Below are 27,929 nucleotides of genomic sequence, written 5' to 3' on the forward strand. Positions count from 1 at the left end.
TTCTCTCGCTCGCTCTTCTCTGTTCCCCTCCTCCACCACCTCGGTTTGGTGAACCGGCTGTTGTGTTAATTGGCCACGTTCCAACTTTCAAACCCAGAGAGACTTGAGGCAAGAGAGGAAAGGGGGAATAAAGCAGGGAGGTTAAAAGAGGAAGGGAAGTTGAAGAGGCGAGGGGGGGAGGATAAGGAAGAGGGCAGAGGAGCGTAGGTGGGGGGAGGGCATGATTTAACATGGGGTGCCCTGTTGCACTCAGCGGTGCAATAGTACAGTGTGTTAGTCAGTCAAACACACACACACACACACACACACACTATCCAAACAGACAACTCCTGGCGAATGTAGCAGCTCAGGGTATTTATTTTCTCTCTGTTTGAATGTGGGGAGAGAGCAAGGCTGGAAACAGAATGGCACTTTGCCCTGATTTTCAACTACATCAAACCCCCTCATGCTACCCGGTTTACCCTCTGAGTTTCCTCGTCCCCCAGACGCTTCATACTGGGCGTCCTCACAGAGCCGTGGACCACAGCCGACTCCGATAGAAGATGGTTTGGTTATCTAATCTGCTGGGCTGTGACTTTGTGGACACAGTAAGCCCATTGATAACACAGCAATCCTGCCACAGCCACCCCACGTGTGCCATCCCAGCTTTTTAAAAAGCGAGTGCGCTGCCCGAGGAGAAGCCTGCTCGGCGCTGCCGTACTCGTCTACACTGGTGAATAATTCACGCTAACCCAAATTCTTCTACAGTGCTTACTCTACCCCTAAGTGCTCCCACGCAGACGCAGAAACACGCGCACACACACACACACACACACACACACACACACACACTCCAGCACCCCCTGTAAGTGGTGGTCCCAAGGCGTCGCCCATAGTAGACTAACCCAGACAAGCAGACTGTGAAAAGCAGACAAAATAAAGTCTTGTACACTTCACTTTACTACTCCCTCTGCAGCCATGTCTGTCTGCATACTTCACATTAAAAGCACCCCGCAGCAGTTTGTGTTCTCTGCAGCCCTCCCTTCCCCGTGCCCGTCTGTCTCTCTATCTACACATCTCGCCCTTTTACACCCGCCTGCGTTTTTTTCTTTTATTAGAAACCCATCATTTCGTACACAAGCACTCGTTGCATTTCAGATGTAGCCCTGCCAACATGAGGTGAAGTGCATTCCTGCCTGTCTGGGTTTCTCGATTTCCTTTTTTTAAAATCTCGTCTCTCTCATCTCTTGTCTTCTTCTCACTCTGCCCCGGCTTTGAACTTATTATGGCGGATGAAGACGACTCTTCCCCACCCACCCACAATCTCACACACGCGCAAACACACACAAACTGGGTGACATTAGCCTGACTTTACCCCCTTACGCAGCCAGCCACTGACCCACTTAGTGTGGAATAGCGCACCAGACGGACGGCAGGCTTTTTACTCCGGGGCGCTCTGGGAAAACTAAGCTAAAATCAACAGAAGATGCCGTGCGTACACACAAACATACAGTGGACAAGCTTACTCAGAGTCTGATGATGCGGAAGATGGAACACGCAGCCTGCGTTCTCTTATCAAGTAGTCCCATACAGGCCGGTCCGGTGGTGTGATCACCACGCACAAAGGCGTAACTGCAGACAGTCACAGCTGTATTACTATATCTGTGCAGACCTTCATTGCGAGAAATAGTTCAGCATTTTAATTCACTTCATTCAATATGAACCAGTTAGCTTAGCATAAAATCTCGGAATAGGGGGAAAACATGTAGCCTAGCTGTCCACGAACAAAGAAAAAAATATTTAATTCGACAGATTTTAAAAGCAACTATTTGTGGTGTGATGGGTGGTTTTGTACTGGACTGTATCAGGGAAATGAGTTCCTGGGGTCTTGTCATCACCGTGAGGTTGCCAAGAAACCAAACAACTTTCTAGGAAGTGAATTCTCCTAGCTGAAAACCAAAAAAGTGGCACATCATCTCCCAAGAATACTACAAATTGCATGAATGCTGGTGTGCTGTTTCTTTCTGTCGCCAGTTGTTATGCTAAGCTAACCCCCCTGCTGACTCCAGCTCCACCTAAACAGACAGATATGAGAAACCTCTCTCTGCAAAAAAAGAAAAACAGAGCATTTCCAGAAACTTTGCAATATTCCCTTGACTTCCAGCTATTTTCATCCTCAAAAGTGAAGAGCACATAGTTTATAGCAACAGTCATAAGAAACGCACACGCACACACATACACACCCTGCAAATTGTGCAGCACATGTATATATAGACTGTGACCACACCTTGAAAGTAAAGCACACACTCTGATCCTTATGTAAAACACTGTGGATGTAAAGCATAAGCAATAGAATTGGCCACTGAACATTTTTATTCCACAAATTTCACAGCAAGACTTCATAGCAAGTCCTCATCCAGCTCAGAATAAAGAAGAAAAAAAAAACATCTAGAGCTGGTTCAGCCCTTTTTTTCCACCTCGATCTCGTGACCAGACGAGCAAGCGACAGACCAGCTAATGTAACACCACCACCACTTCCCTTTTCCTCTGGTTATTTCAGTCAGTTTGAGGCCGGCGGCTGCTGACTGCTCGTGCCACACGAGCAACTGGGGCGAGGTCAGCTTGTGAGTTTAGATGGGTCAAAGTTTAACTCTGCACATCAGGAACCTGAAACCACCGTTCTTGCACAGGCAGCAGTATGCTCTGTGTTGCCAGTCTCTAAGGACAGATTTTGACTTTTTTTTCCGCCCACTGTCTTCATTTTGTACTTCCTTGGTAGAATCCTTTTCCAAAGCAATGTGGACTTGTAGCATTCATGAGCAAGCCTTTAATTAGTGTGTGAGATGCTGTCAATCAGCTTTAAGGTGAGGTTTGACTGAAGAGTCCCTCTTGAAAGTTTCACACACTCTTAAGGTCAGTGTGGTGTGCGAACATATGTGTGCGTTTGTGTGAGGTTTTTTTTATTAGCATGTGGAAGCTGTGGTGTTGAGCCTACTATCAGAAAGAGGCCCACTCGAATCAAAAGCCTGTCAGCGCTTTCTTTCTCTCTCATTTCTCCCCCCCCCCACTCTTCCTTTATTCTCCCCCTTTTTCTCCCCTCTCCGGTTTACAAGGCCTTCGCACACAACCTCCAAAGGATTACCAGACACACCCCTTTCAGAAGCCCTGAGCCCTACAGCTCCTCTGCCACCTCGCAGCGCGCATGTGTGCGTGTGAAAGGGAACATTTGAGCGAGCGCGTTCGAGATCTCACCCACTCTGCCTCCTCGGAGAAAAAAAGAAGTGGAGGAGGTAAAACAAAAAAGCGAGGTGGAAATGGGATAGTCGGGAGAGGGGGAGGCAGATTGAGTGATTGCTCTCAACCAGCACGGCGGGGGAGAAAAGAGTCAGAGTTTTGGCCCGCAGCCAGCCAGTGCCACCATACAGCCTTTGTGCGGAGAGTTGACTTAGAAAGGACCTTTCAGAGCGAGAGAGAAAAGAGTGGGAGATGACAGAAAAATACAAAAAACACAAAAAAAAAACGGCAATCAGAGAATGTCGGAGCGAGAGGAGAAGGGGCAGAATAGGAGGAGTGGGAGGAGGATGATAGAGACTCATTCATGAGACGGTACAGTAGATTAAAGAGATCCAGCCATAGCTACACCCGTTCTATCCCTCTTTGTGCTCCACCAAACCCAGCTCAGCCTTTCGAAAAAGCTCACGAAGAAAAACTATAACGGTTACATTTACATGCAGGCATGTACTCGGTGAGGTCAGAGGAAGTGCACTGGTGTCACTGTGTGACTGCGGCGTTTCCTGTCGTGCCAACACGAACCAGCGGTCGTCTAAAAAAAATGACCCAACTTTCAAACCCGAGACTTAAAGAAGGCTGAAAAAAGTGGCTTTTAGTGGCTTCGTATGCGATGAAATACACACAGAGATGACAGAAGGGGTAGCTGTGTGGGTGCCAGCGCTCTATTAATAGCAGGGTAGTATAAATACAAAGTGCTGCGCGTGGGGAAAAGAGCTCGGCAGGACAGGAGGGAGGCCGAGGTGACGTGGTGGCTGGGATTCAATAGAGGGCCCCTGTTCACCTATGTGTGTGTGTGTGTGTGTGTGTGTGTGTGTGTGTGTGCATCCACATGGATGACATGCTAGTGGGTGTAAGGAAATACCAGCCTGACCTGTGAACAGTAGTAAGTGTGTTTGTGTGTGTGTGTGTGTGTGTGTGTGTGTGTGTGTGTGTATTGTCATGTATGAGCACTAAGCTGTGAGCGCCTCACAGAGTCAGGACAAAAGAGGAGGATGATGGAAGGTATCAGAGGGGCCTCCCGTGTCCCCGTTGAACCCTCTCCTTTCCGGGTAAACTGAGGCCCAGATGCCCATACTCGTACCCCCAAGTAACCCCCTATAGCACGAGGGTATTTAAGTTCACGACGCCCTCGGGGCTCAAAATAAATACTGAGGCCTGATAACAATGTACAGTCTGCTTGGACGCTGCTAATGAAATTCCATTGCCGTCACCATGGTGTTGAAGTTCACTTCAAGCAGCGGGGTGAGATGGGAGGTGTGTGTGTGTGGAGTTTGGATTGATTGATAAACACGAGTTGAATTTGCTTCATGGTAGAAGACTGCTTGGCCTGGTGGAGATTTCACTGGCTGTACATTCTGTCAAGTCGGAGGAAGAGAGCTGAAGAGTGGGCGAAAGAGAAATCAGGAGTGTCTCTCCCTTTAGACAAAGATGCATATTTGAAACTTCATCGCAATCCGGCTCATAATCTTTCCAGCAGACTCTCCCCTAGACTTCCTGTCACTCTCCTTTGTATACTTTTTGACAAAAAAAGTACCCTGGCAGCACAGTTAATATAGGTTATAAGTTATATAAGAACACCTTCATACTTTGTCTGCCAATAATGTCAAATGTTCAACATAACAAAAGGTCTTAATGACAGGCACAGACAGATCAAAACAAGGAGCGGAGGTGCCAAGTGTGTAGGATCCAAAAACTGGACTTTCCTATTCTTCAAAAGTAGAAAAACAGCCAAGACGCACAAAAGAAAGCTTGCTTTTGTTACGTGCTGCTGAGCGTGCCCTCCTACAGCTGTGGTTTAAAGCCTCTGTTTAGAGTTTATGCGCTGTGTCAAACAACCACACTCGCACACAGATGACATGAGGGTTTAGTTTAAAGTCACTCGCTGATACAACACAGGAGATGGAGATTTGATCCTCAGTTCAATACTGGAAGGGGAAAAAAAAAGTCAAATCTTTTTTCAAAACAAAAGGCTGAATAATGAGAGCCGCGACTTCCATTTAGACGGCGAGCGAGTGAGCTGATTGTGATATGTGGTCAGAAATGGAGGGGAAAAGTCCGTAATGCACACAGACAACACAACAGTGACTGGACGGAGGCGTGGAGGACGTGCAGATTGGAGCTGACACAGCAGAACAGAGTTTGGCACCGGGGCTACGTCATCATCATCTCCTTTGGCAATGATTAATAAGCTTAGCAGAAACGTGCTCCACACACGCAAGTAGACCTAAATAAACACAAGCCTGGACATGCGCACACACACAAACACACACAATCTCCAGTGATGCACATGTGTAATCAGGTTAATCATACTGGACACACAAATGTAGGTTACTGCGGTCATGAAACAATGGCTTTGCTCTAGAAACCGAGATTTTAAAGGATCCTCTGAGGTCAGTTGGACAAGAACTGATGCAATGATAGAAGCGAGGGGCAGACAGAGCAGAGGGGTGACAGGAGACCTGAAACTGGAACTATGAGTGTTGACGGACAAACTTCTTCTGACAAAGAATGAATCGCACATGCAGAAATGGTCAGTGGAGAAGAAAAGCGGAGAGTTGAGACAAACTGCTGCTCTCTTTCCTCCTCGTCTCAGAGCAGGAAGTCATGTGACTCCTCAGGGGGCGGAGCCAAGAGGGACAGAGGAAGAGTCTTGCTGTTGCTGGGAGAAAACTCTCCCAATGTGTGTGTGTGTGTGTGTGTGTGTGTGTGTGTGTGTGTGTGTGTGTGTGTGCGCGCGCGCGCGTGCATGCATGTGTGTCAGCCATGGGGTGTTTGCCTTGCAAAGGTTAGAATTTCGCCCTGCGCTAAAACACACACATAAAACATACACGGTCAGGACACAGAGTCACTGTGTGAGCGTATGGGTGTCAAAAACCACCAGCAGCACCTCCTTCCCTTTCTCCAGCTGCTCAGCTGGTGTGTAGGAGGAGGAAGAGGGCTGACGGGCCTGGAAGCGCTGACATCAGCAGAGAATGAGACACACACTAACACACACACAGATGGTCAAACTGAAACACTTTCTAGTACAAACCGAGACAGACAAGCTAGACTTACCTATAGATATCGAGCCCAAGAGAAACAGAGATAGATAAAAGATGTCAGAAAAGAAGGGTCAGTAGTCTTCTGTCGCTGGCTCTACTAGCTCCAGCAGGGTCAGGAGTTTATCAGTTTTGTATTATTGTACTCACCAGAGTAGTTGTTGAGACCTGGAAACAACGTAGACACAAACTGTCGTGCGATTGGACAGATAATTGGTCAGAATCCGACAACCTCTCGTCTTGCCCCCCCCATACAGTGGCCTCTGAAATGGGCAGCTATAGGTACATGGTGGCACAATGTGGGGGGCTCAGGTGGAAGAGGACCCGGGCCTCTGTAAAGAGCGAAAGGGATGATGCATTTCTGTAGGCTAACTCTGAAGTTAGCATCAGCCCGGTCCTCTCGACAAAAAGCTGATTCGATTTTTCAATTAGATTTTGGATTATTGCAGAAGATAATCTCCGTGACAAACGATGAGTTTATGATACTTGCCTGTGATGTTCAGCAAGATAATCCTCACAAACGAACACCACTTTTTTGACTTTAGAAGCGGAAATGAAACCACCAGAAGTAAGAAAGCTAATTTTAAAGGCTATAAGCGTGTTACCACACAGTACAGTACACACTTGCTGAGCAATCACTAAAGTGATCCATCTACAGGTCGGTACAGAAATAGAGTTAGAATAGCTTGTGACAGATGTGACAGGAGGGGTCAAGAATTAAAGGAGCTACCTACCTGAAACAATTACTCGCTCTACAACTACACTGGGTGTGGTGGGTCAAAGTTCAACCAGGCTGTTAGTCTGGGGTACAAATGCATCTGATCTTTTTCTCCTCACAAAATGTGTCTGATTGGCTGTTTCCTGCCACATCGGACGTCTTTCAGGATAGTGACTGGATCTCAGATATTAGAAGTTAAAGTGGAGAGCTCAGTGTCAGTGCCAAACCTAAGGAAATAAAACCCAAGCTGTAATTAACAGGAATAATCCTTTAAGTGTGTGTGATGGTAAAACATACGGTAAGAATCAGTGGGGCTGAGGACTGGTGTGCATGTGTGTATGTGTGTGTGTGTTTGTGTATGTGTGTGTGTGTGTGTGTGTGTGTACTGTATCTGTTTTTAGCACCATTAGAATGAAATGCCCCATGAACACCAGCAGGGCCCCAACACTAATCCAGACCAGATGTGAACTCCACCAAAACTCAAAACATACACAACATACACACACACACACGCACACACACACACACACACACACACACAATCGAACCACACATTACAAACAAGAACCAGCACGTCACCGGTTCCAAACAATAGAGCTCAAACTAGATTTGTGGCCCTACTGTTTAGTTAGCCAACATGATTATGCGTAATGCTATTATCGGCATAATCTGTCTCAATGAGATCATAGCTCACCTTCAGTGGAGTTAATTGGAGGTTTGAGAGGTCGTGAAACCGTGCACGTCAACAGATACAGAAAACGAGGCGAGCCTTCCTCAACCCCGAACTAAGTCCTGTGGGTGTGACCTGGATACAACCTCGAGGCTTTAAGCAGGCTGTGTTGTGGAAATACCGGGTCAAAGAGACGGCGCACCTCAGTGTCACACACACAAACACACGCACACACACACACACGCACATACACACACACACACACACAGCAGAGCAAAGGTAGATGTTGCAGACAAGTGTAAAGATAAATGACATGTGGACACACTGGAATGCACAGTGGAAAAAAGAGTGTGTGTTTGTGTGTGTGTTTGTGTCTCTTTGTGTCCAGGTTACGCCACTGCATGACAATGAATACACCCCAAAAAACAGAGAAAAGTCAATGAACACTTGAACAAAAACTGCATGTTTGTGGCTCCTGTCTAAACTGTGAGTGTGTAGCGTCTGTGTAATGCATGAGGCAGCGCTGCATGCCGGAGGACACACGCACACGTTTTTGTTACATAACGCGAAGGACATTTTTTTGTTTACTGTGCCATCAGGCCTAAATTTAACACCTCTGCTGCAACAGGCAGTTTCGCACAAAGTAATCCCCCCTAGAGGTTACAGTACGCAAGGCAGCCGCTTGTGACCACTTTGAAACAAAGCAAAGTCCACATGGTGACTACTGGTCACACACCCCAAGTCAGAAGTGTACATGGGTTGTGAGAAGTTCCACAAAAAATGGCATTTAAAGGAACTTTAGAGGTTCCAGAAAAGTGAAAAGGCATGCTATCTAGTATTTCACAAAAGACATCAAAAGTTTGATTAAAAAGGGGGAAAAAAATACATAATTTTGTGTAACAGTAACATATTATTGATAAATGATGATTTCCATTTCTTATATCACTCCTTTAACCACACTGAAGCCCTTTTTTAAGTCATATTTTTACACTTACCTAAATGTCCATCATTTTGTGAGTTTTATGATGATGATATATCAATTAGAATCATTATTTACTATAAAGACTATTTCAGACGAAATTACAAAGTGCTTCACTATGAACGAAGACAAGAAGCACAAAAAACAAAATCAGTAAAGCAGACACTTCTGATCCAAACCCGGAGATAGCAGTCAAGAAGACACAGATTTGTCACTTCCTGTGTGTGTGGAAGATTTACAGCCGCCACATACCAGAAATGAATCCACGTATTTTGCAGCGCTGTGCTGTAATTTACCCTGACACCTACATCTCTACTGCAACAGAGATCTTACATAAATCTGTTACATCTTCCCAGTGAAGTCCACGCCCTAATCGCTGTCCTCAGTTCACCGAAAAAAGAAAAAAAAAAGCCATTTTGGTCCGTGCGCAACCGAAGCTGGTCCTCAGTGGAAATGCAATATGCACACAGGGCAGAGTGGTGTTAAGGGAGGCAGTAAACCTCAGTCAACCCCTCACCCAAGCTACGCACATAAAAACAGCATGTCGTCCTCCCTCGCTTCCTCGCGCTGTCCCTCTACTTCTTCCGCTCTCTCTTCTTCTGCTCCTCTGTGCCCTCTCCATGGACATGAATCATCTCGCTCTCCATGGATTTTGTTCTTTCTGCATCCCATCTGTAGTGTCGCAGAGCGGGAAATCTCCCTTTTAAGGTTATTTTTTGTCGTTATCCTGAATTTACCTCCACACAGAAACATAGAAACACAGGAGTTATAACACAAGTTATGTGTTGCGCATCAGTTTGGCAGATCAACTGGATGACAGTACTGCTGGAGCAGCGGTTGTCAAAGAAGGGTCCAGGGCCCCCCAGGGGTCCTTGATGGGGTTCCAGGGGGTCCCTAGCAAAAACGTGAATAAGACTGGGTTGGCCGTGGATTCATAGGCTGTATGTTATCTAACATCAAGCAGCATAATTGTGGGAGGGGTTCACTGGTCTATATCCTGTTAACTGCTGTCAGCTATTACATACCGCAGTATCGTTGTTGAGCCAAAATTGATTCAGAACAAGTGAATCATACCATCCTCGTTCCACACTTTACCTCTGAGTCCCCACCAACCTCTCTTTATATATGGAGCAATTCGAATATGCTGACAGTTTCTGCTGATTGGAGTAACAATCAGCCAATCAGAGCTGTAAAGGCGGGAGTACGAATAGAGCCATATTTTCTGAATCCTGGACCTGCTGCTTTGTTTGTACTGCCATTAGTTATAATGTTGTCAAAACTACAACTAGTAGCAAGCCAGCGACTGAAGGTTATGATAATCATGGGGGTGTCTTGCCAAAAGTCACCAGTTAACACGGTCAGAAGGTGGGAACAAACCTTTAAATCAGGCATGGTAGATCTGATACGACTACAAAGTTTTAGCAGCCTGCGTTGGTTATTTTTATCACATCAGATTTGTTAAAACACAGATTTTGGTGGACTGCTGAGGTGAGATAAGTGGCAGGTGAGGCACAGCAGAAATAGAAGCTCTTAACTTGACGCCAAGTTAACTAACTAATTCAGTCAGAATCAAACGAAGCTTGACCTTTAACATTGGTCATTTGATGTGTCTCCTGTTTCTTGTAAATCATGGGTAACTTTGTTCCTAAAAGTTTCAGCTAATATTTCTCTTCTTTTGTGTGTGTGTGTGTTTTCATCGCGATCACTCGGTGCTGTTTTAACCAGTAGATTTTCAGCTGACATTGTCGATGCAGAAAAATGAGCAGGACTCTTGCTTCCAAACCCTGGAAGCCAAAAATAAACCCTCCCACCTCTGCACTCCACTGCCCTTGAAATAGGTCTGTGGGTTGAGGTGTAGATGGCAGGCTCATTTCCCAAACGTATTCCTTGTCACTTGCACCATATCTTCCCACAGGAATAGCAACATTCCCCTTCCTGATAATTATGAATGATTCAGCCCTCCCCACCCCCTCGCGCTTCTCCCTCCGTCCCTCCACTCCTCGGAGCCGCTCGTATCGCGCAGAGATGTAATTAATCATGTAGACACCCTGCTGGTCTTCATACTAAGGGTGCCCTCTTTTTTTCTCTATCTCTCTGTCTTCCCCTACTCTTTATATATCTCCGTCTCCCTCAGTGCCTCTCAATCTCTCACACACAGTTTGAAGGTCTCATTAATCACCTGTTCACAGAGAAAACCACTGTAATGCATACCAGTGGGATCATTTGGTGGTTGGCCTGTCTCGTCTCTACGCTCTCATGTACTCGATGCGGCACCGCGCCACTGTGCTTTCATTCTGTGTGTGTGTGTGTGTTTTTTTTGGTTTTTTTTTGACTGCGTCTGTCATCAGCACGCTCATACACCAGCCAGCATAAATACGATAATCATCGCCAGCAGACTTGCCCTCTGGTCCGTCTCTATTTTTAGACGTCAGATGTCGAAATAGTTCAAGTTCTTAAAAAGGGCAGGATTGCGAGTCATCCTCTGTCGACCCAACCCAAACAACATTCACCTCACTTCAGGCAGGACATAAATTATTTTTAAATCCACCAGCAGTTTATCACCAAAATGTATTAAGAGCATGTTCCCTGTGGTTGTGTTTGTTGACTGGCAGATGGCTTGCACTTCCCGTCATCTAATGCCGCGAGTGTATTTTTATTTTTCATAGCAGATTGAAAGAGTTTAACAAATCGAGCCGATTTTAATTAGGGATGCAACTAAAGATCACTTTCATTGCAGATTACTTTCTTGATTCATTGATCAGTTGTTTGGTCTATAAAATGAAATTGTCAATCAGCGTTTCTCAAAGCCCAAGATGACGCCCTCAAATGTCTTGTTTGGTCCAGTTGTCTTGTTTAGTACTTCTACATGTACTTTTGATACTTTAGTACAGTTCATATATTCTTTAATAGTTTCATCATACATCATTTCTTTTTACTCAAGTATGACTTTTGGGTACTTTATACAACACTGTACCTGGACAACTAGCTCACAACAACTAATGTAAATGTTGGGGAAAGCTCCTTTATCACGGTGTAAGTCTGGAGTCTGTGGGCCCTGGCTTACCCTCATTTTTAATCTAATGACAAAGAAGTAACAGAGTTTTCAGAGTGTGTAAAAAAAACAGCCACTCGCTTCTTTACAGCGTTTCACACAATAAATGTTACCTCGAGTAGCCTGCCTCGATTTTCCAAGTATTGAATCTGCTATATTGCCCAGAAACACACACTCCTATATGGTTAAACAAGTTAAACAGTCCCTCCACTTTGACTTGTCTCACGCACATGTGGCGAGCTGGTCTACAGGTGTAGTTTTTAGTTTGGAGCCTGAACTCAGAGAAAATTGTTGTTTAAGTGCTTTTGCTTGCTGCTGCTTTACTCTCTTGCAAGTCTCTTTTTTTCCTCCCTCTGTCTGAATAAATCGTCTTTGTCTTCGCTGAGATGTGTCTGCTGTCAGTGTGTGTGTGAATACGTGTGTGTGTGTGTGTGTGTGTGTGTGTGTGTGTGTGTGTGTGTGTGTGTGTGTGTGTGTGTGAGTACGCGTGTGTGTGCGTGTGTTCTTGGCAGGCGCAGCCGCTCCGTAGCTTAAGGACGCCGTGTCCTGGAACTCGGGGTTGATAAAGCCCAGCAGGGACGGCCTGCGTTGTCCCAAAGCAAAGTGTACATGTACCATACTTGAACAGTGTGTTTCTGTCAATGTGCGCTGACAGTATACGCCTTGTGAGCTCATGGGCTTTGTTTTTTTTTTTTGGTTTTGTTTAGTTTTTGCTCATAGATGTTTGTTTTCATAATATTATGATCGATTTCCCTGCTGCTTCTTCCAGCGTGCGTGTGTGTGTTTGTGTACTTAACTTTCCGCTGTGACCGTGAGCCAACGCTCCACAGGAACTGCGGTGACCTTCGTGCACTGAGCAAAACACACTGACCCAATGAAGCCTTACTGGGGTAATGTGCCTAACCAAGCCTCCGCACCGGCCAGCACTGATTGGCCACTTGAGGTGGGATGGGTTCAGCCACCTCTCCCACCTCGGGCTTACTGATTGGAGGGAAATGTTAGCGTAAACAAGTGTTTCTTTGAGCATGTGGCACAACACGGGACACACTTGGATGAAGGCAAAGCAGGGGAGAAGAGAGAGAGAGAGAGGCAGACAGATGGGAATGATAGAAAGAGAGACAGAGGTTGACATCGCAGTAGTAAGGTCTCGGCGATGACAAGAGCAGGCTTTCTGGTGATTTAACAAGGTCACAACTCCTGGAAGGCAGTGTGTGTGCTTTTGCTGCTTTTTAATTCAGGGAGGAACTTGATATCGCCGTTCACACTATGATAATTGATTAGTCAGTGTAAATATGGTGTAACAGATTGATCAGAAAATACTAAATCAATTTCCTGAACTGATTTGCTCTTTAAAGTGTGTGTGTGCGTGTGTGTGTGTGTGTGTGTGTGCCCGCATGAAGACCTTAATCTACTCACAAAAAGAGGAGTGCAGAAGGGAAAAAGGAAAAAGAGCATGATTAAAGCAGAGTACCTCCACAACTCCGTCCAGTGTACACACGCACATAAATCCAACTTATAAAACACACACACGAGCTGAGAGAGACACCCAGCCGCTGGCCGGGAAACGCACATATGATTGAAGAGAATGGAATGTTCTGTCTGCCGTCCAGAGCTCAGGGCTGCTGGAACCTGGACCCAATGTGTGTGTGTGTTTCTCTGTGCTTGTGTGTGTGCGTAGGGTCAAAGTATAAATAACCGTCCTTTCTCTGCAGCGTTAGCGCAGACCAGCCGGGCTGTTTATTTATAAACCTCCTTTTTTACGTGTCGAAGACCTGCATGATGTCTGCGCCTTTACCTCGCACTGCCTCGCTATACTTTCACTGTAAATGCCTGGCTGAGGAAGCCTGTGTGAGGAGAACTTCATCATATGCATACTGTCCACACTATAAATGCGCCAACCGGGCGCCAAATACAACAAATAAAACAGCTGCTAGAATAAATGTTGATGTACGTTTTTGCAAACCATGGATATGTTGAAACCCAATGCTTCTTTGAGTTGCATCTTTGTATTTTATGTTGCAATAATGCTGGGATTAAGACCTGGTTAGGTTTAGGCAGAAGAAACTCTTGGTTAGGGTAGGGAAAACATACTGTGACATAATGTGGCGGAAACGGCTTGAGGTCCACCTTCACTCAAATGTCAAAACACAGTCTTGAACGGTGGTCACTGGCCACCACTGTCCCCTCTACCCACTTATATGAAAGACAGGTTGCGTCCCCAGAGTACGGCCGTCCCAGAGTATGATCTAGACTTTACACAACAAGGTCAACACTGACATGACAGGAAAATATTTATTCTGCGCCTTGTAAATTCAAGTGTGAACAGATGTGTGTGCTTTTTATTCCAGTAGTTTTTCCCAATATAGATTAATGACACATCTTTATAACAATTTGCACATTACTTATTATGGAATATTATTAGTGAGGTATTTAAAAGACTAGCTCATGAAATATCAAAGTCAATCTTCAGAAATCCATTGCTGTTATTTGTAAGCAGCAGAGTTTATGAGACTGATAAGACTGAAGACTGGTTCTACATTACTGTATGTATTATTCATTACTTTTCCATTTCTATAAAAAATAAAAATAGATTAAGGCTCATTAAATTTACACAGTGTTGTCTTTTTAACTTTCACTTGTTTAAAATATGATATTCACATTATAGTATTTGTGGCCTTAAAATCTCAGCCCTAGGTTGTCTTTTGAATTTTGCAAATTACTAAACATGCTTGTAAATGTACCTGAGCCAGCCAGACTGTCTTCATTAGCTTTTTCTCATTAAAAAGAAAAGACACAATGAGCTCCTTTGTCACTGATTATTACATTTTCCTTTAGGATATTCAACAGTCCTCATTTTTCTGTCCTTCATCTTCAGGGACTCGCTCGCACCTGCTCGCCTGTCAGCACAGACTTAATCTTGTTTGCATTTACTACAGAAAGAACACTTCAGAGCAAGACAAGGATCATTTTAACCGCAGCCCGTTGTCAATCCCTCGTCTTAAATGCAAACTCATGTTGCGCAAGTTGTCCGCTTGACCCAGCAGCAGTCCCTGTTGACATTAGACTCAGATTAGTGTTGGTTTACATAATGGCCGATAACGTGCGGTTATGTTTGGCCGACACAGACGCGCACACGCACACACACACACACACAAATACACAGTGTGTCAGTAGGTGGTTAAGTACACCAGCGATGTGAGGCTTAGGTCACAGAATTGGTCCAATCACAGCAGTGGAAGAAGGGTCAGGGGGAGGGGCTAACATGTATGAGGTGAGAGCTCTGACCTCAAAGCACTTTGACCTTTGACAGAGTGCTGTGTCCAGGCTGCATGACACGCTGAAGCCCTCTGACCCAACGCCTTCCTCTAGCCCAATGTGTATAGAGCTGTGAGTGTGTGTGTGTGTGTGTGTGTGCGTGAGAGAGAGAGAAAGAGAGAGAGAGAGAGAGAGAGAGAGAGAGAGAGAGAGAGAGTGTTTTTATCTGAATTTCCCTGAGGCAGGGAAGGTTGTGTCTGGGCTGGGCTGACCAGTAAAGTGTTTCTCTCAGGCACACATAGAGCACAGGAACCTGCCAAAGTGGAAGTGACCCAGTTCATACATTTGAGTTCAGATATGTGCTGTAGCTGGGTGATGAAATACACTTGCAATACCATGCAGACCCTCCCTTTTCTGTACTGCCTGGCTACGCAAACCAATTTCTCTGCACCAATCACCGCTGCTGCTCCTAGGATGGCTACAACCAATTAGATAGCTCCATCAGAATCGTCTGAGCCAATCAGAGGAGCCTGCTTTTGAAGTAACCTCGGGAGTCCGAGGCATTACTTTCTATACATTTATAACCAGTACGTGTCGGCACAAATTTGTCTCATTACATTTAAACGCCTCCTTAAAATGCCTCCTTAAAAATGTTAATGTGCGCACACCTTCCACACTCAAGATTTACATAAATGCAAAGTTCCCACCTACGCACCTTCCAAAAATCTGAATAATGAGAGAAAGGAGAGAGAGATTCCTAGCGTGGTTGCTGACAGTGATTAATTGTTCCCACATGTTGCTGACGGACAAAAAGGCCTCTGTGTTCCTGAGCTCTGGCTGCAGCTGGTGCACACACACACACACACACACACACACACACACACACACACACACATACACACACACACTCACCCACTCGCACACACAGCTGGGGCCTGTCTCACGGAGCAAGTTCAGCCTCGTCAGGCTATCTTTGAATTGGTTTGCTCCAAAAAATGTGACACTGTTGAACCTGGATAACCAGACTCATGAATAGTTGACTCTGGACCGTAGAGTACTTTTACAGACCAGCTGAGCCTGATTTTTATAATGTCATAATATCAATGTCACAGAAATTGAAAGAAAAGGCATTTGTTTTAAAAAGAGACAGGGCTAAATTCAAAGTAAGCTTCTTTTCTACCTTCGGTGAGGCAGAGCCCGATGTAATAAATTAAATCTCTGGGATCAATGCTACAATTATAAAGAATGAGGAGAATAGAAAAGACAAAAAAAGTGAAAAATTACATTGAGAGAGAGAAAGAGAGAGAGAGAGAGAGAGAGAGAGAGAGAGAGAGAAATCCGCAAAAATCCCTAAAATTAACCGCGGCGTGTCAACAACGTCATTATCCCTGGGAAGGTTGTTGCTGCGAGCTGTGTTAGTGTGTCTGCGCGTGTGTGTTTGTGTGTCACTTAGTTCTTGTGGCTGCATAGTAGGAGTTGTGAATCAGAGCTGCTGTCTCACCGAGCTGTTTTTATTAATGGACTTTGGGAATACCCCAGAGGAGCTGTGCAGTAGTAAGCATACAGTATCCCGCTCACACAGCAGCGATGTGCTATGTACGCACACACAGAGAGAGAATGTAAAATACCGTTTTGTCAATCCACATATTGGAATAAAATTGTAGGAATAAATTAAATAGAGGTCGTGATGGAGACGATCTTATATTCATATTTTCATATAAGAAAAAAACTCCCCAGCGTGAAGATTTTATTTAGATATTGTGTACACACAGACCCTTCGGAGACTCTATCTGAAGCTGCTTTCCCCCAGAGTTCAATAATGTTTAGCGAAGTATGAACGCTGTTACCAAGCTCAGGTGTGATTTAAGACTAGCTGAATGAACTCCTGGGAAGTTAAATAATACGATCGGTCGTGTCGTTAAACACAGTAAGAATCGTGGCGGCGAGAAATGAAGTTGTGGTCTGCAGGAGAGACTGAATGTCTACATAGAATATGCAGACACGAATGATTAAAAGGTCAGTCTTAGAATCATAAAACAACATACTTTCCACTTACAGAACCACAAGTGTATAACCCATGAAGATAGTCTGGGTTTTATTTGCCCAAGATCTTTGCTTCTGCTCCGTCGCAATAAAATGAAGGAGATATCTAGAAAATAGCTGCAAAGTCTTTGAATTATCCGGAATATACAGTATGTGGGAGAATCTACTATACACGCATGCATCACATGTGACGCTGATACGTAGCAGGCGCATTTTTCATTCCTTCGTCATCTTCTCACCCTCTTTCTCACCATCACTCGCACATTTTCACTCGCCTGCACCCAATTTTTTTTCCCTTCTCTCCCTTCATCACCGTCCACGCTTCGGCTGCAGATGTCCCGTTTCCTTTTATTGCCGCTCCATCAAGTTGGAAATATCTCACCTGACGTTTGAAGGATGCGAGCGGTGGCACGGAAAAAGAGAAACATTAAACAAGTGGCTTTGTTCTGGAGTGAGGGAGTGGGGAGGGGATAAAGGTGGTGTAGGAGCAAAGCGAGGGAGAAGGATTGATGAAGTGTCAGGTGCTGGCAGGTAAATGTTTACAGCAGCGAGAAGGAGGAGACTCGCATTCCATTCATTCTGCTCTCATTCATCCCTCCAGAAGTTCTTGTTTTCCTTCACAAAGTCCCATCTTCTGCCATTATTTACATCTCACTGGCAGCTGGAAACATTTAGCCAGTGTGTGTGTGTGTGTGTGTGTGTGTGTGTGTGTGTGTGTGTGTGTGTGTGTGTGTGTGTGTGTGTGTGTGTGTGTTTGTAAAATGTTCTGTAATAAAGCAGCATTACATCATGCCTCAAGAGATGCTGGCAGAGGATAAACACTGGTCTCGCTGGTATCTCTTCACATCTTACCTCATTGCACACACACTTGGGAAACATGCATTCACACACACACACACACACACACACACACACACACACACACACACACACTCACAAACACAAACACCATTCATGATTAAATGCAACTTTCTATGGATTTGCGCAGCAGCGGTTGCAAAAAGGACACAGTCCTGCTGAAACGTTTGCATTTACAGTTGTGAACACATGTTATTTGAGCCTGCAAACGCAAAACTGGGCATTTCCATAAAGTTACCACAAACACACATGCTCAAATACACCATCACAGAGGGTCATGGGTTCATTTTGGCTCCAGAGATGAAACTTTCTTACTCTGCCAACGTTGCAGCCAGAGTGGTAACTTAAGACTGCTCTTTCTCCTCACTGATTGAACTGCCTTTGACCAGAAAAACAATCCAGACCAAATTGTCTGTAAACTGTTGCCCAGGACAGACGGGACCGCTTCGTGGAAAACAATATTGTTATTCCCACAAAAACTCCAAATTTCTATCCCTCGTCGTTTGGAACCCAGAAATCTGTTCTGTTTTAGGGAGTAAAAATATACATAGGAGGGAAAACAGAGCGGGAGAAATGCATGCATGTTGTGGATGGCGGTTGGGTTGTTTATATGGGAGGATATAGCATAGCCCCAGAGTCCCTGAGGGCCCGTAAGAGCTGTGTGTTTGTGAAACAACAGAAACTGCGGAAGAGGAAGGGGGCATGGAAAGAGAGGGAGACTGAGGTAGAAATCCTGAAGTCAACTTTCAGGAGCTTTTGGGGCCCAAAAAGAGACGTGTATCAAGACAAAAGTCAATCCATAACTGTTTATACTAATGATCCAAGATAGAATAATTTCCTGGTCTTTGTCTCTTTGGTTTAAAAACAACTCAACTTTGTGACGTCAATCTAAAATCCCTGTTGGTTCACTGATGATTCCTTCAGATCAGATCACGCGCTTAGTCCCTCCTTGTTTGTTCTCTCCCAGGATTAGCAATTAAATTATCACTTGGAGTTCGTTAGTTAAATCTACCTGATGTAAATGTAACTGTTAAAAGCACATTTACATTAAAAAAAACTTCATTAACTCAACAAACTAAGGATTAGACAGCCACACTTGCAGCTTTGCAAGGCTGAACTTAGGCATAACAGTGCTTTGAGCTGAAAGCCAACTTCAGCATGCTCACAGTCACAGTGCTAAACGTTTAACAAATATAAAAATGTTTACCATCTTCATTTAGCACGGTAACTTGGGCATTAGCAAATTGACAACATTCGCGTTAAGAGAGTGTCATTAGTCTTGCTGTTATCAGGTCATAAATCAAAATATTGGACAATTTTAGAGCTAGAGGGAAACTATGAGAATCATAACATCAGTAGGTTTATCCTCTGGGAACCTGTGAAGTCAGCTTCAATGGCAACATGAACACTACTTGTGTTTCTCTTTTTTTGCGATGCAAGGAATCCAAGCCCCCCAAAAATCTTCCAGATTCCAATGAAAACTAGTAAATTCACTTTGGCATTGATGGATTTATTATAAAAAGTCAATGTTTTGGTCACATTTTAATCTTTAGTATTAAAACATATAGTTTTTAAATGAATCTATCAATGCAGACATGCAAAATGTGTGCAGGAATTTACTCTCTTTCAGTGGAATTATGAAAATCTGTCCGATTGACAGACATTGCCAACTGTAGATTTGTGCCGCTAAGAAGGCTAAAACATGTACAACCGCCGCAACATCAGTCCACAATAAGAAAGAATGTCTGTCTCGTAAATGTATGTATGTAAACAAAGAGAGCAGTGATGCGACAAGTGATTGGACAGTGTTAATGTGTGCACGCATCTCTGTGTTGTGAATAAAACTCTCGCTATCATGTGCACCAGTTCCCCCACAATGAGCCTCTGGGGCTCGGCACAAGGAAGGAGCTCAGAGTTGATCAATACACACCAGACGAGACTCACTTGCAGGCATGCACATACGCACATGATCTGACACAGAATGCACTCCTCAAGCGACACAGGGGCTCTTTGTACGCGTCATTCATAATCGAGGAGACGCTTGATTATAGACCACTGTCTCTCTCTTCTCTTTTATACCCGCAACACAAAAGCTACAGTAGGAACAATGCAGACATCAGCGCTAAATGCTGCTGCAAACCAATGTCTTTTTGTCTATATTTAGTGGTTGAACAATTGAAACTGGATTTTAGCTTTGTGTCTAGTCACCAAGAGCAACTGTTTACATCGTTGCAGAATCAGTGGTAGTGGGTGGTTTATGGATCAGTGTTGTTGGACTTAATGAGAGGTATTCATCGAATGTTTTATTGGTAAAAGGAAAGAAAGAACACAACAAATCAATACTGATGACAGTCATTGTTTGGGTAATTGTTTCGAAATGATCTTACACACATCACTCAACAGTCTCTTCTCTGTCGCTCCTTTGTGTTTCAGAACTCCATCCGGCACAACCTTTCCCTCCACAGTCGCTTCATCCGGGTCCAGAACGAGGGAACTGGGAAGAGTTCCTGGTGGATGATCAACCCAGAGGGAGGCAAGGGTGGAAAGGCTCCCCGCCGCCGTGCAGTCTCCATGGACAACAGCAACAAGTACACCAAGTCCGCCCGTGGCCGTGCAGCCAAGAAGAAGGCCGCCCTGCAGGCTGCAGCTGCTGCAGCTGGCGAGGGAGGTGGAGACAGTCCTTCGGGTCTCTCCAAGTGGCCTGGAAGCCCGACTTCACGCAGCAGCGAGGAGCTGGACGCCTGGACAGACTTCCGCTCTCGCACGAATTCCAACGCCAGCACACTGAGCGGCCGTCTCTCTCCCATCCTAGCCAACCCTGAGCTAGATGAGGTGCCCGATGACGAGCCTCCTCTCTCGCCTATGCTCTACTCCAGCCCTGGCAGAGCGCTGTCCCCTGGCAATGCCACGACCAATGGTAAGACAGTGCCACCCGAGTTGCCCCGCCTGGCAGACCTGGCAGGCACTATGAACCTCAATGATGGACTCACAGATGACCTGATGGATGAGTTGTTGGATAACATGAACCTGGTCCCAACCGTCACAGGACCGGCTGCTCCAAATGGTTCCTCAGGGTTCAACTTTGGGTCCAAACCCAATGGGCTAGGCTCACCTTCCTCCACCTCGTCTCCATCCTCCAACTCTTCTTCTAACAGTGGAGTCAATGGGTACAGCAACTCCATCTTTGGCCCCCACACGACGAGCTCCTCCCTGCGTCCGTCCCCCATGCAGACCATCCAGGAGAACAAGCAGACCTCCTTCTCCAGCATCAGCATATCTCGCTTTGGCAGTCAGACACTACAAGACCTGCTCAACTCTGACAGCCTCAGCCACAGTGATGTCATGATGACCCAGTCTGACCCACTGATGTCACAGGCCAGCACCGCTGCCGTCATTTCCCAGAACTCTCGCCGTGGCCTCATGCTCCGTAATGATCCCGTTATGACATTTGGGACCACCGGAGGACTTCAGGGCAGCCAAGGAGAGATGCTGCAAAGTAACAACCACAACCAGAGCTCCCTGAGGTCTTTAAACGGAGGCCTGAACCTCGCAAACGAGGCTAACGTTCTGGCTAATGCCAAGCAGCAGCTCCTGCTCTCGCCCTTGGGAGGAAACGGATCCTCCTCCATGCAGATCGACACCTCGATCTTCCTAAATGGAACCATTAGCAGCAGCGGAGGTATCTGCCAGGACCGCTTCCCCACAGATCTGGACCTGGACATGTTCAACAGCAGCCTGGAGTGTGATATGGACTCCATCATCAGGAATGAGCTGATGGATGCAGATGGCCTGGACTTTAACTTTGACTCACTGGCCAACATGAACGGAGTCAGCAACTTCACGAACACCAAGCAGACCTCTCAGAGTTGGGTACCTGGCTGAGAGGGTCAGACCAGGAAGGATCAGAGCAGGTGTGTGTGTTTGAGTGTTGTTTGCGCTGGCGTAAATCATGTGGCATTTAAGCAAAGGAGAGCGTATTCAGACATGAATAATGGATGCACTTATCCAAACATTTCTTTCCACAATACAGATTTCTGATGCCTAAATTCAGAGTGTGACTGATGCCAAGTATAAAATCTGTAGAACTGAAATGTGTACAAACACACCCTCTGGACTTTGGTGAAATATTACCCATATTGTTTCAAAGATTATTCATGCTGCAGCTGAAGAAAAAATGAACCATAGTCAAAGTCGATGCCCTGCTCCTGTGAATCCACATGGAAACGGTTCTCTCAACATAATTACAAGCTTATGCGTTTCTTCACAAACAGTTTCAACTGTGCGCCGCTTCGTCATTTTTCCAAAACCAATACAGATCTGCTTAACAACATAGCTTCTCCAATTGCTAAAAGTTTGTCTTTTAATGACATGTAACGCAAGTCCTCTTTTCTTGGGCCATGACAAAAAGTTGCTTTGAAAGTTCTTGGGTGCAATCCAAGTGTCCCCACCTCCCAGATTTTGCAGGTGGGTTTGAGAGCCCTCAAGCAGACTTACTGCAGACTTCCAGAAAGCCCACTTGGGGTGCAGACATCCCCTGATTTCACTGTTTCACACAAACCAAATAATGCTTAAATCAATTACTTACTAAAACATTATTTGGTTTGTGTAGCCCAGAAAATGTTCTACCACATCGTGTTACAGAGAGATGCAGAAATATAGGCTATAGAGGTAATCAAAGGTGTATTGTTTGCTGCTGATGGAAGACTTGATATTACTGGTTTCACAGTGAAGGCTTGCCACTGCCTTCACATTAAAATGCATTTATTGTGATGCACGTGCAGGAAGTACCAGTGCAGCACCTGTTAAGTATATCACCTGTTGCTGTAAATCAACAGTGCAAAACAAAGACAAAATAGACTGGTGACATTTGTCCAATACTTGGTCAGAAATGTTTGAAGTTTTTGTTGTTTTTCAGACATAATCATCTCGTCTTTTATCTCTCCAGGTCTGAACTGTGTAGTTCAAGAGAGGATCAGACACACAACATCCTTTTTGCCAAACCTGCCATCAGCACAACATGAAATACAAAACCCTGTGTTTACAGAAGAAGACTTCCTCTCGAGAGCTTTACCTTCGCTCCCACACTGGTGAACCATGAACGACTCCGGCAGACTCTAGAGATGCTGCACATCAGCCCTCAAAGCCTCCTGTGAAACAACAACAACAAAAAGAAAAAACTATGTCAAACTCTCAAATCTTAGAATTATGCAATTTTTCCTCTGACACCCAGTCTGTTGATATCAAAGAGACACTGCTTATCAGAAGGGGTTTCAGGTGGAATACAAGGACTAAATATCAAGCAAAGATTGAAGGAGTGCACGGTGCAGTTGTTCCCCCTGAGGACAAAAAAAACAGTGTAAAGTGAAAAAATCAAGAAGTGATGTGGTGTAAATCTGATCCAGTGGTTTCCTGGGATGTGTTATGTTGATAAAAAAAAAAATGTTCCCTCTGTTCTCACTAAGTGATTTTAAATGTTCAGTGTTTGTTTTTTGGGATTTTTTTCTGTTTTATCATAATTGTTTCTGCATCATACATGTCTGTATGAAAAAGAATCGATGTATTGATGAAAAAGGTGGACATGGAGTATCTTACAGTACATGCAAACACACAAACAGACAAACCAACACTTTGCCCCATTTTTGCAAAACTTTCAGAACCCTTAGAAGTTAAGATTTCTCATCTTATTACCATGCACTTCCAGTTTTGTTGTTATGAATTGCTTGAATTAAATGAAATACTTGAGGGTTTCATTACAATTAGCTGAATATTACAAAACATATTTGATATCTTTTGTGTATATCTAACTGTAAAAAAGAAAAGACAGAAAAAAGACTAAAGGAAGCAGAATCTCTGTCATGGATATTTGTACAGTGCAGGGCAGTGGAAAGTTCAAGAAGCAGGGGAAAAGATCTCGTCCGTCTTTTCTTAGATTTCATAACTGCTGGTGAGTTCCATCGAGGTCATTTATCACTGCAAATGATGTAGCCAAAATGAATACCTGTGTCCTAGGGTTGTGAACATTTCCACACCATAACAGGTGCTATGTAAAACAGTGTTGAATCCTGCCCCCAAGAGCAAGCCGTGCATTTTGTGTGTTCATTTTGTTTCTGTTTTGACCCTGCAGAAGCCCAAAGCTGCAGCCACGTGTAGCACGGCAAGGGTTTTTTTTTTTTTTTTTTTAGGCTCATTCCTCTAGAAGCCATTCGTTTCTCGAGTAAAAAAAAACAAAAAACAAAATAAAAACACAATAAGCTATCTCTGTATATTGCCAAATTACTTGAAACAAACAGTAGGATATGCTGGCAGCCAAATCACAGCACACACATGCACACACACACACACACACACACACACACATATATATATATATATATACACACACATAGATAGAGAAAAATAATACCAGGGATCTGTGTTAAGCTCTGCTGTTTTCTTGTCATGAGCTTGTCGGGCTTGTTATGCATATATAGAATCACTCAGGGGGGAGTTTAAGTAACATCAAGTCACAATCTAATGGTATTTTAACATTTCTTGATAAAAAAAAAAAAACAGTAATACTTTGTGTTTGTGAACTTGTAACCTGTGAACTTTTGGCCGTCAAGATGAAGAGGAGGAAGGAAGATAAACGTCAGGATTAAGACTTTCACGTGGCGATCTGTTGTTTTTTGGTTTTGCTGTCATAGCTTTTTGTTTTTTTCCTTGCGTCGGACTCACGCACATGCACACACACACACACACACACACATCCCCTCATGGACACGCCTGGTGCTCCTGCAGGTGACTTCCTGTATCTCCTGAGTACATGTTAATGTGTGTGTTTATCTGTGGAGTTTATTTCTGTTGGGGACGTGTAAAATCCCTCACTATCCCTCATGGTGCATACAGCACGGCCGACTGTATGCATGTATGTATTTATGCATTATGAATTGTGTGAAATGCATATATACTCGCTGTATGTCCGTATATACTCATGTAGTACTTGACCCTTGGGTTTTGTGATACCTCTGAAGGTAAAGGTGAAGAAATGACGAACAACGTTACAGGAAGGAGGGAACACTGTTACCAGCGATTTTAATTGTGGAACCAGATTTTTGGCTGGTTGTTGTAGCATCCGGAGACCCTGGTATCCCCTCTCTGTGTATGGAAGCGTATGTCCCCGCTATGTATAATAGTGTACAGATGTGTGTTTATCACTTTATGGCCAAGGCAGAGGAGTGTGTGTGCATGGTTGGATAGAATGATCTACTGTGCTAGCCGAGGTTTAGTGCATGACCTAGCTGTAACCCCCCTCAACCCTTCCAATGGTGCCGTCCTGCGACAGAAATTGTAATCCAGAGAGGGAACCCTGTGTCTTTAGCACTCAAACACACTCTTTCTACTATAAAATCAGGGCTTACAGTGCTGCAGGCGCACCATCCTCCCCCGTATTAACGGGTTTGTTGTTATTACGAGTGTGTGACGCAGACACAGGGAGAGCCTCCTTAATGGACGTTCCTCAGCTTCACACTTGTTTTATTCCACGTGGAGTACAGTAGGTTCACGTCCCGGTGCTCTCAGTGAGCATTTGGTTTTAACGTCATCCGACAACAAGCTGGAATTTCCTATACAATTTCCAGAATATTATCGCATGTCTTTTAGCCGGGGGTAGGGGGGGGGAATCCTGAGCCATCACCTGAATGCCTAAGCATTTAAATTCATCTCCACTGACTGCACTGAATACTAGGAGCGCTTTACTTCTCCGGTGACGAAGACTGACAAGGTGAAAGAGGGGTTACTGATCCTTGATAAACCGCAAAATCTCAATCGCATGAAGATGTTTCCTCACATTTTGTGCATTCAGTGTAAAATGTTTTGGCTATTCAGGGAGAAAGTTTACACTTAGTCATAGTGGAGCAGGCCTTCCACACAACCACTCAGTGCTACTGCTTCATTCAGGCACGGATCATCTCTACACACACACACACACACAAACACTCACACCTGCAGCACAACACGTGCAAATTTAAAGCTAAGAGAAGCAAAAAAGAATAGAAGAGACATACCACTAGATACCTTAATCACCTCTTGGATGTTTCCTTTTCGTTATCTTCTCTCGGACCCTTTTCATCCTTGTTTAGAGGCCCAGGCCAGCCCCCCTCCATACGCCCTCTGAGCTTCGCCCTTTGAACTTTGCCCTTTATTAACCTTGCTTCTTCTCGACTTGATGTTAGTGGGTATTTTTCCTGTGTATTCCATTTTGAATTGTAATCTAGTTTGTATAAGAAATGGTGCGCATGTAAATAAAGCTTGGTGAGGCTCCACACCCTTTCTGTCTCCTCGTCTGAGCTCACTTTGTCGCTATAAAAGTAAGAAAGCATTACAAGTGCATCAACTTCACAAGCGCTGTGGAAGCACAGGGCCGCTGTTAACAGCTCATATTGCTGCGAGAGGAAAGTGTTTCAGCTCTCGCCTGCATTACATGTGATGTTAATTCACAAGTCAACTTGCCAACTGCTTTTCCAAAACAGTGCGTGTGTCTGAGCACATGTGCGTGAACAAATTTAACCTCACACTCCCTACAGAGGATAAATCTCTTTCTCATGTCAGTCTGGAGGGAACGGCAAAACAACACCATGTTCTTCTCAAATTCCTGGAAGTCCCATTGCACAATGTTGTGTGTAGGGCTGCATTAAACGAGAGCAGACATACAGCAGCAACTCTCGTACGACTGGGCTGAGTAGTTTTCCTCTGTTGCGCAACAGAAAAGGGAATGGGGTAAGAGTCCGAGATGGGGGTCACTGGCATGTCTAAAATTTCCCTCAGGGTTATGGCTAAGCCGCTTATGCCCCTATTTGCCTTAAGGGCAACCAACAGGCCACTTTCGCCTTCTGCCAGAGGTCAAGCCTGTTGTCATGAAAAAGTTATTCTAGATTATCCAGTAATCTCATCTCTGTCCACACAACACACCTGAAAATGCATATTTCATGGCCATTCGTGCACTGTTGTGAAGCAGACTGTATACTCTAGTAGATTTTAACAGAATCTTCTAGGATAACTTGTCAGCAAATCACTCAGTCTCTCTTTTCCATTATCAATGTCCATTTGTATCTCTCTAAATACATCATTAAACAATATAACATCCTCTGTGACTGTACAAACTCAAATACTCCAACATAACACATGCTATGAGTTCACATTTGCCAGTGACGCCACAAATGTGTGTATCGTCATCAAAATGTCTGTTTCTGCCCGTCCAGATACAAAACACTGAAAGAGGCATTTCTGAATAACTCGACCCTGGCAGGAGTTTTCCAAAAGCTTCGTTGTCTGAGACCTTAATGCCGTTTAGGTGTTTATGACAAAGCTTTGTTTCAAGAAATGCCCATGTACGTACCAACGTGGCCTCAGTGCCCTGCTTCAACACAGCTGATCCAAATGGTCATCTCGTCATCAAGCTCTGCCGAAGCCTGGTAACGACCCCTTCATTTGAATCAGGTGTGTTGGAGCAGAGAAACACTTAAAGGTCCCATATTATACTGTTTTTCATCAATTTCACACAGCTGTCAGAGGTCCAACAGCTCTGTATTCAATAAACATTGGCCCAAACCCATCCGTGGTCCTGAATTTCAGCTGCCTAAAAGTCGTTCTACTGAGCTCTATTCAAAGCAGTTTGTTTCTGTGCCTGCACCTTTAAATGCTAATGAGCTCCGTCTGTCAACGCCTACTTGGAGAGCCCTTCCTGCTACATCACTCTCAGGGAGGGGATGCCCCTTGCGTTAGCAGTTAGCATGTGCTAATGTTTACGGTGGATGTATGTATTGCTATGGCTCACGGCAATTTTTTCGTTCAACCATACCAGTTTGACCCAGAATGGGACCCAGAAGGAGAGGCTCCTGAAGAAGTACAGACTCTGTGGCTGCAGCAAGACATTTCAGAATGGTCAGTGTGCCTGTATAATGTTTGTTTGTTCATATGTGTTGTTACGTTTACCACCATGAAGCTAATGGCTAACAGCTAGCGAAAGCTGTTTTTGTCTCCAACGGTCTTCAAACTCGTCTCTGTCTCCA

The 27,929-nt window shown here is 44.7% G+C and overlaps 1 protein-coding gene across 1 annotated transcript in view; it reads left to right on the top strand.

Moving 5' to 3' along the window:
* foxo3b (forkhead box O3b) overlaps window positions 1-26,190 on the top strand; it is a 45,139-nt gene extending 18,949 nt beyond the window's left edge. Inside the window, exons 3-4 of the mRNA XM_037086021.1 lie at window positions 20,317-21,794; window positions 22,829-26,190. Coding sequence (XP_036941916.1) covers window positions 20,317-21,765 — 1,449 coding nt within the window. The 3' untranslated portion in view covers window positions 21,766-21,794; window positions 22,829-26,190. The remainder of the gene's footprint in view (window positions 1-20,316; window positions 21,795-22,828) is intronic.
* Window positions 26,191-27,929: the final 1,739 nt, after the last annotated feature.

The sequence above is a fragment of the Acanthopagrus latus genome, chromosome 22, assembly GCF_904848185.1.
Source record: "Acanthopagrus latus isolate v.2019 chromosome 22, fAcaLat1.1, whole genome shotgun sequence".
Classification (NCBI taxonomy): Eukaryota; Metazoa; Chordata; class Actinopteri; order Spariformes; family Sparidae; genus Acanthopagrus; species Acanthopagrus latus.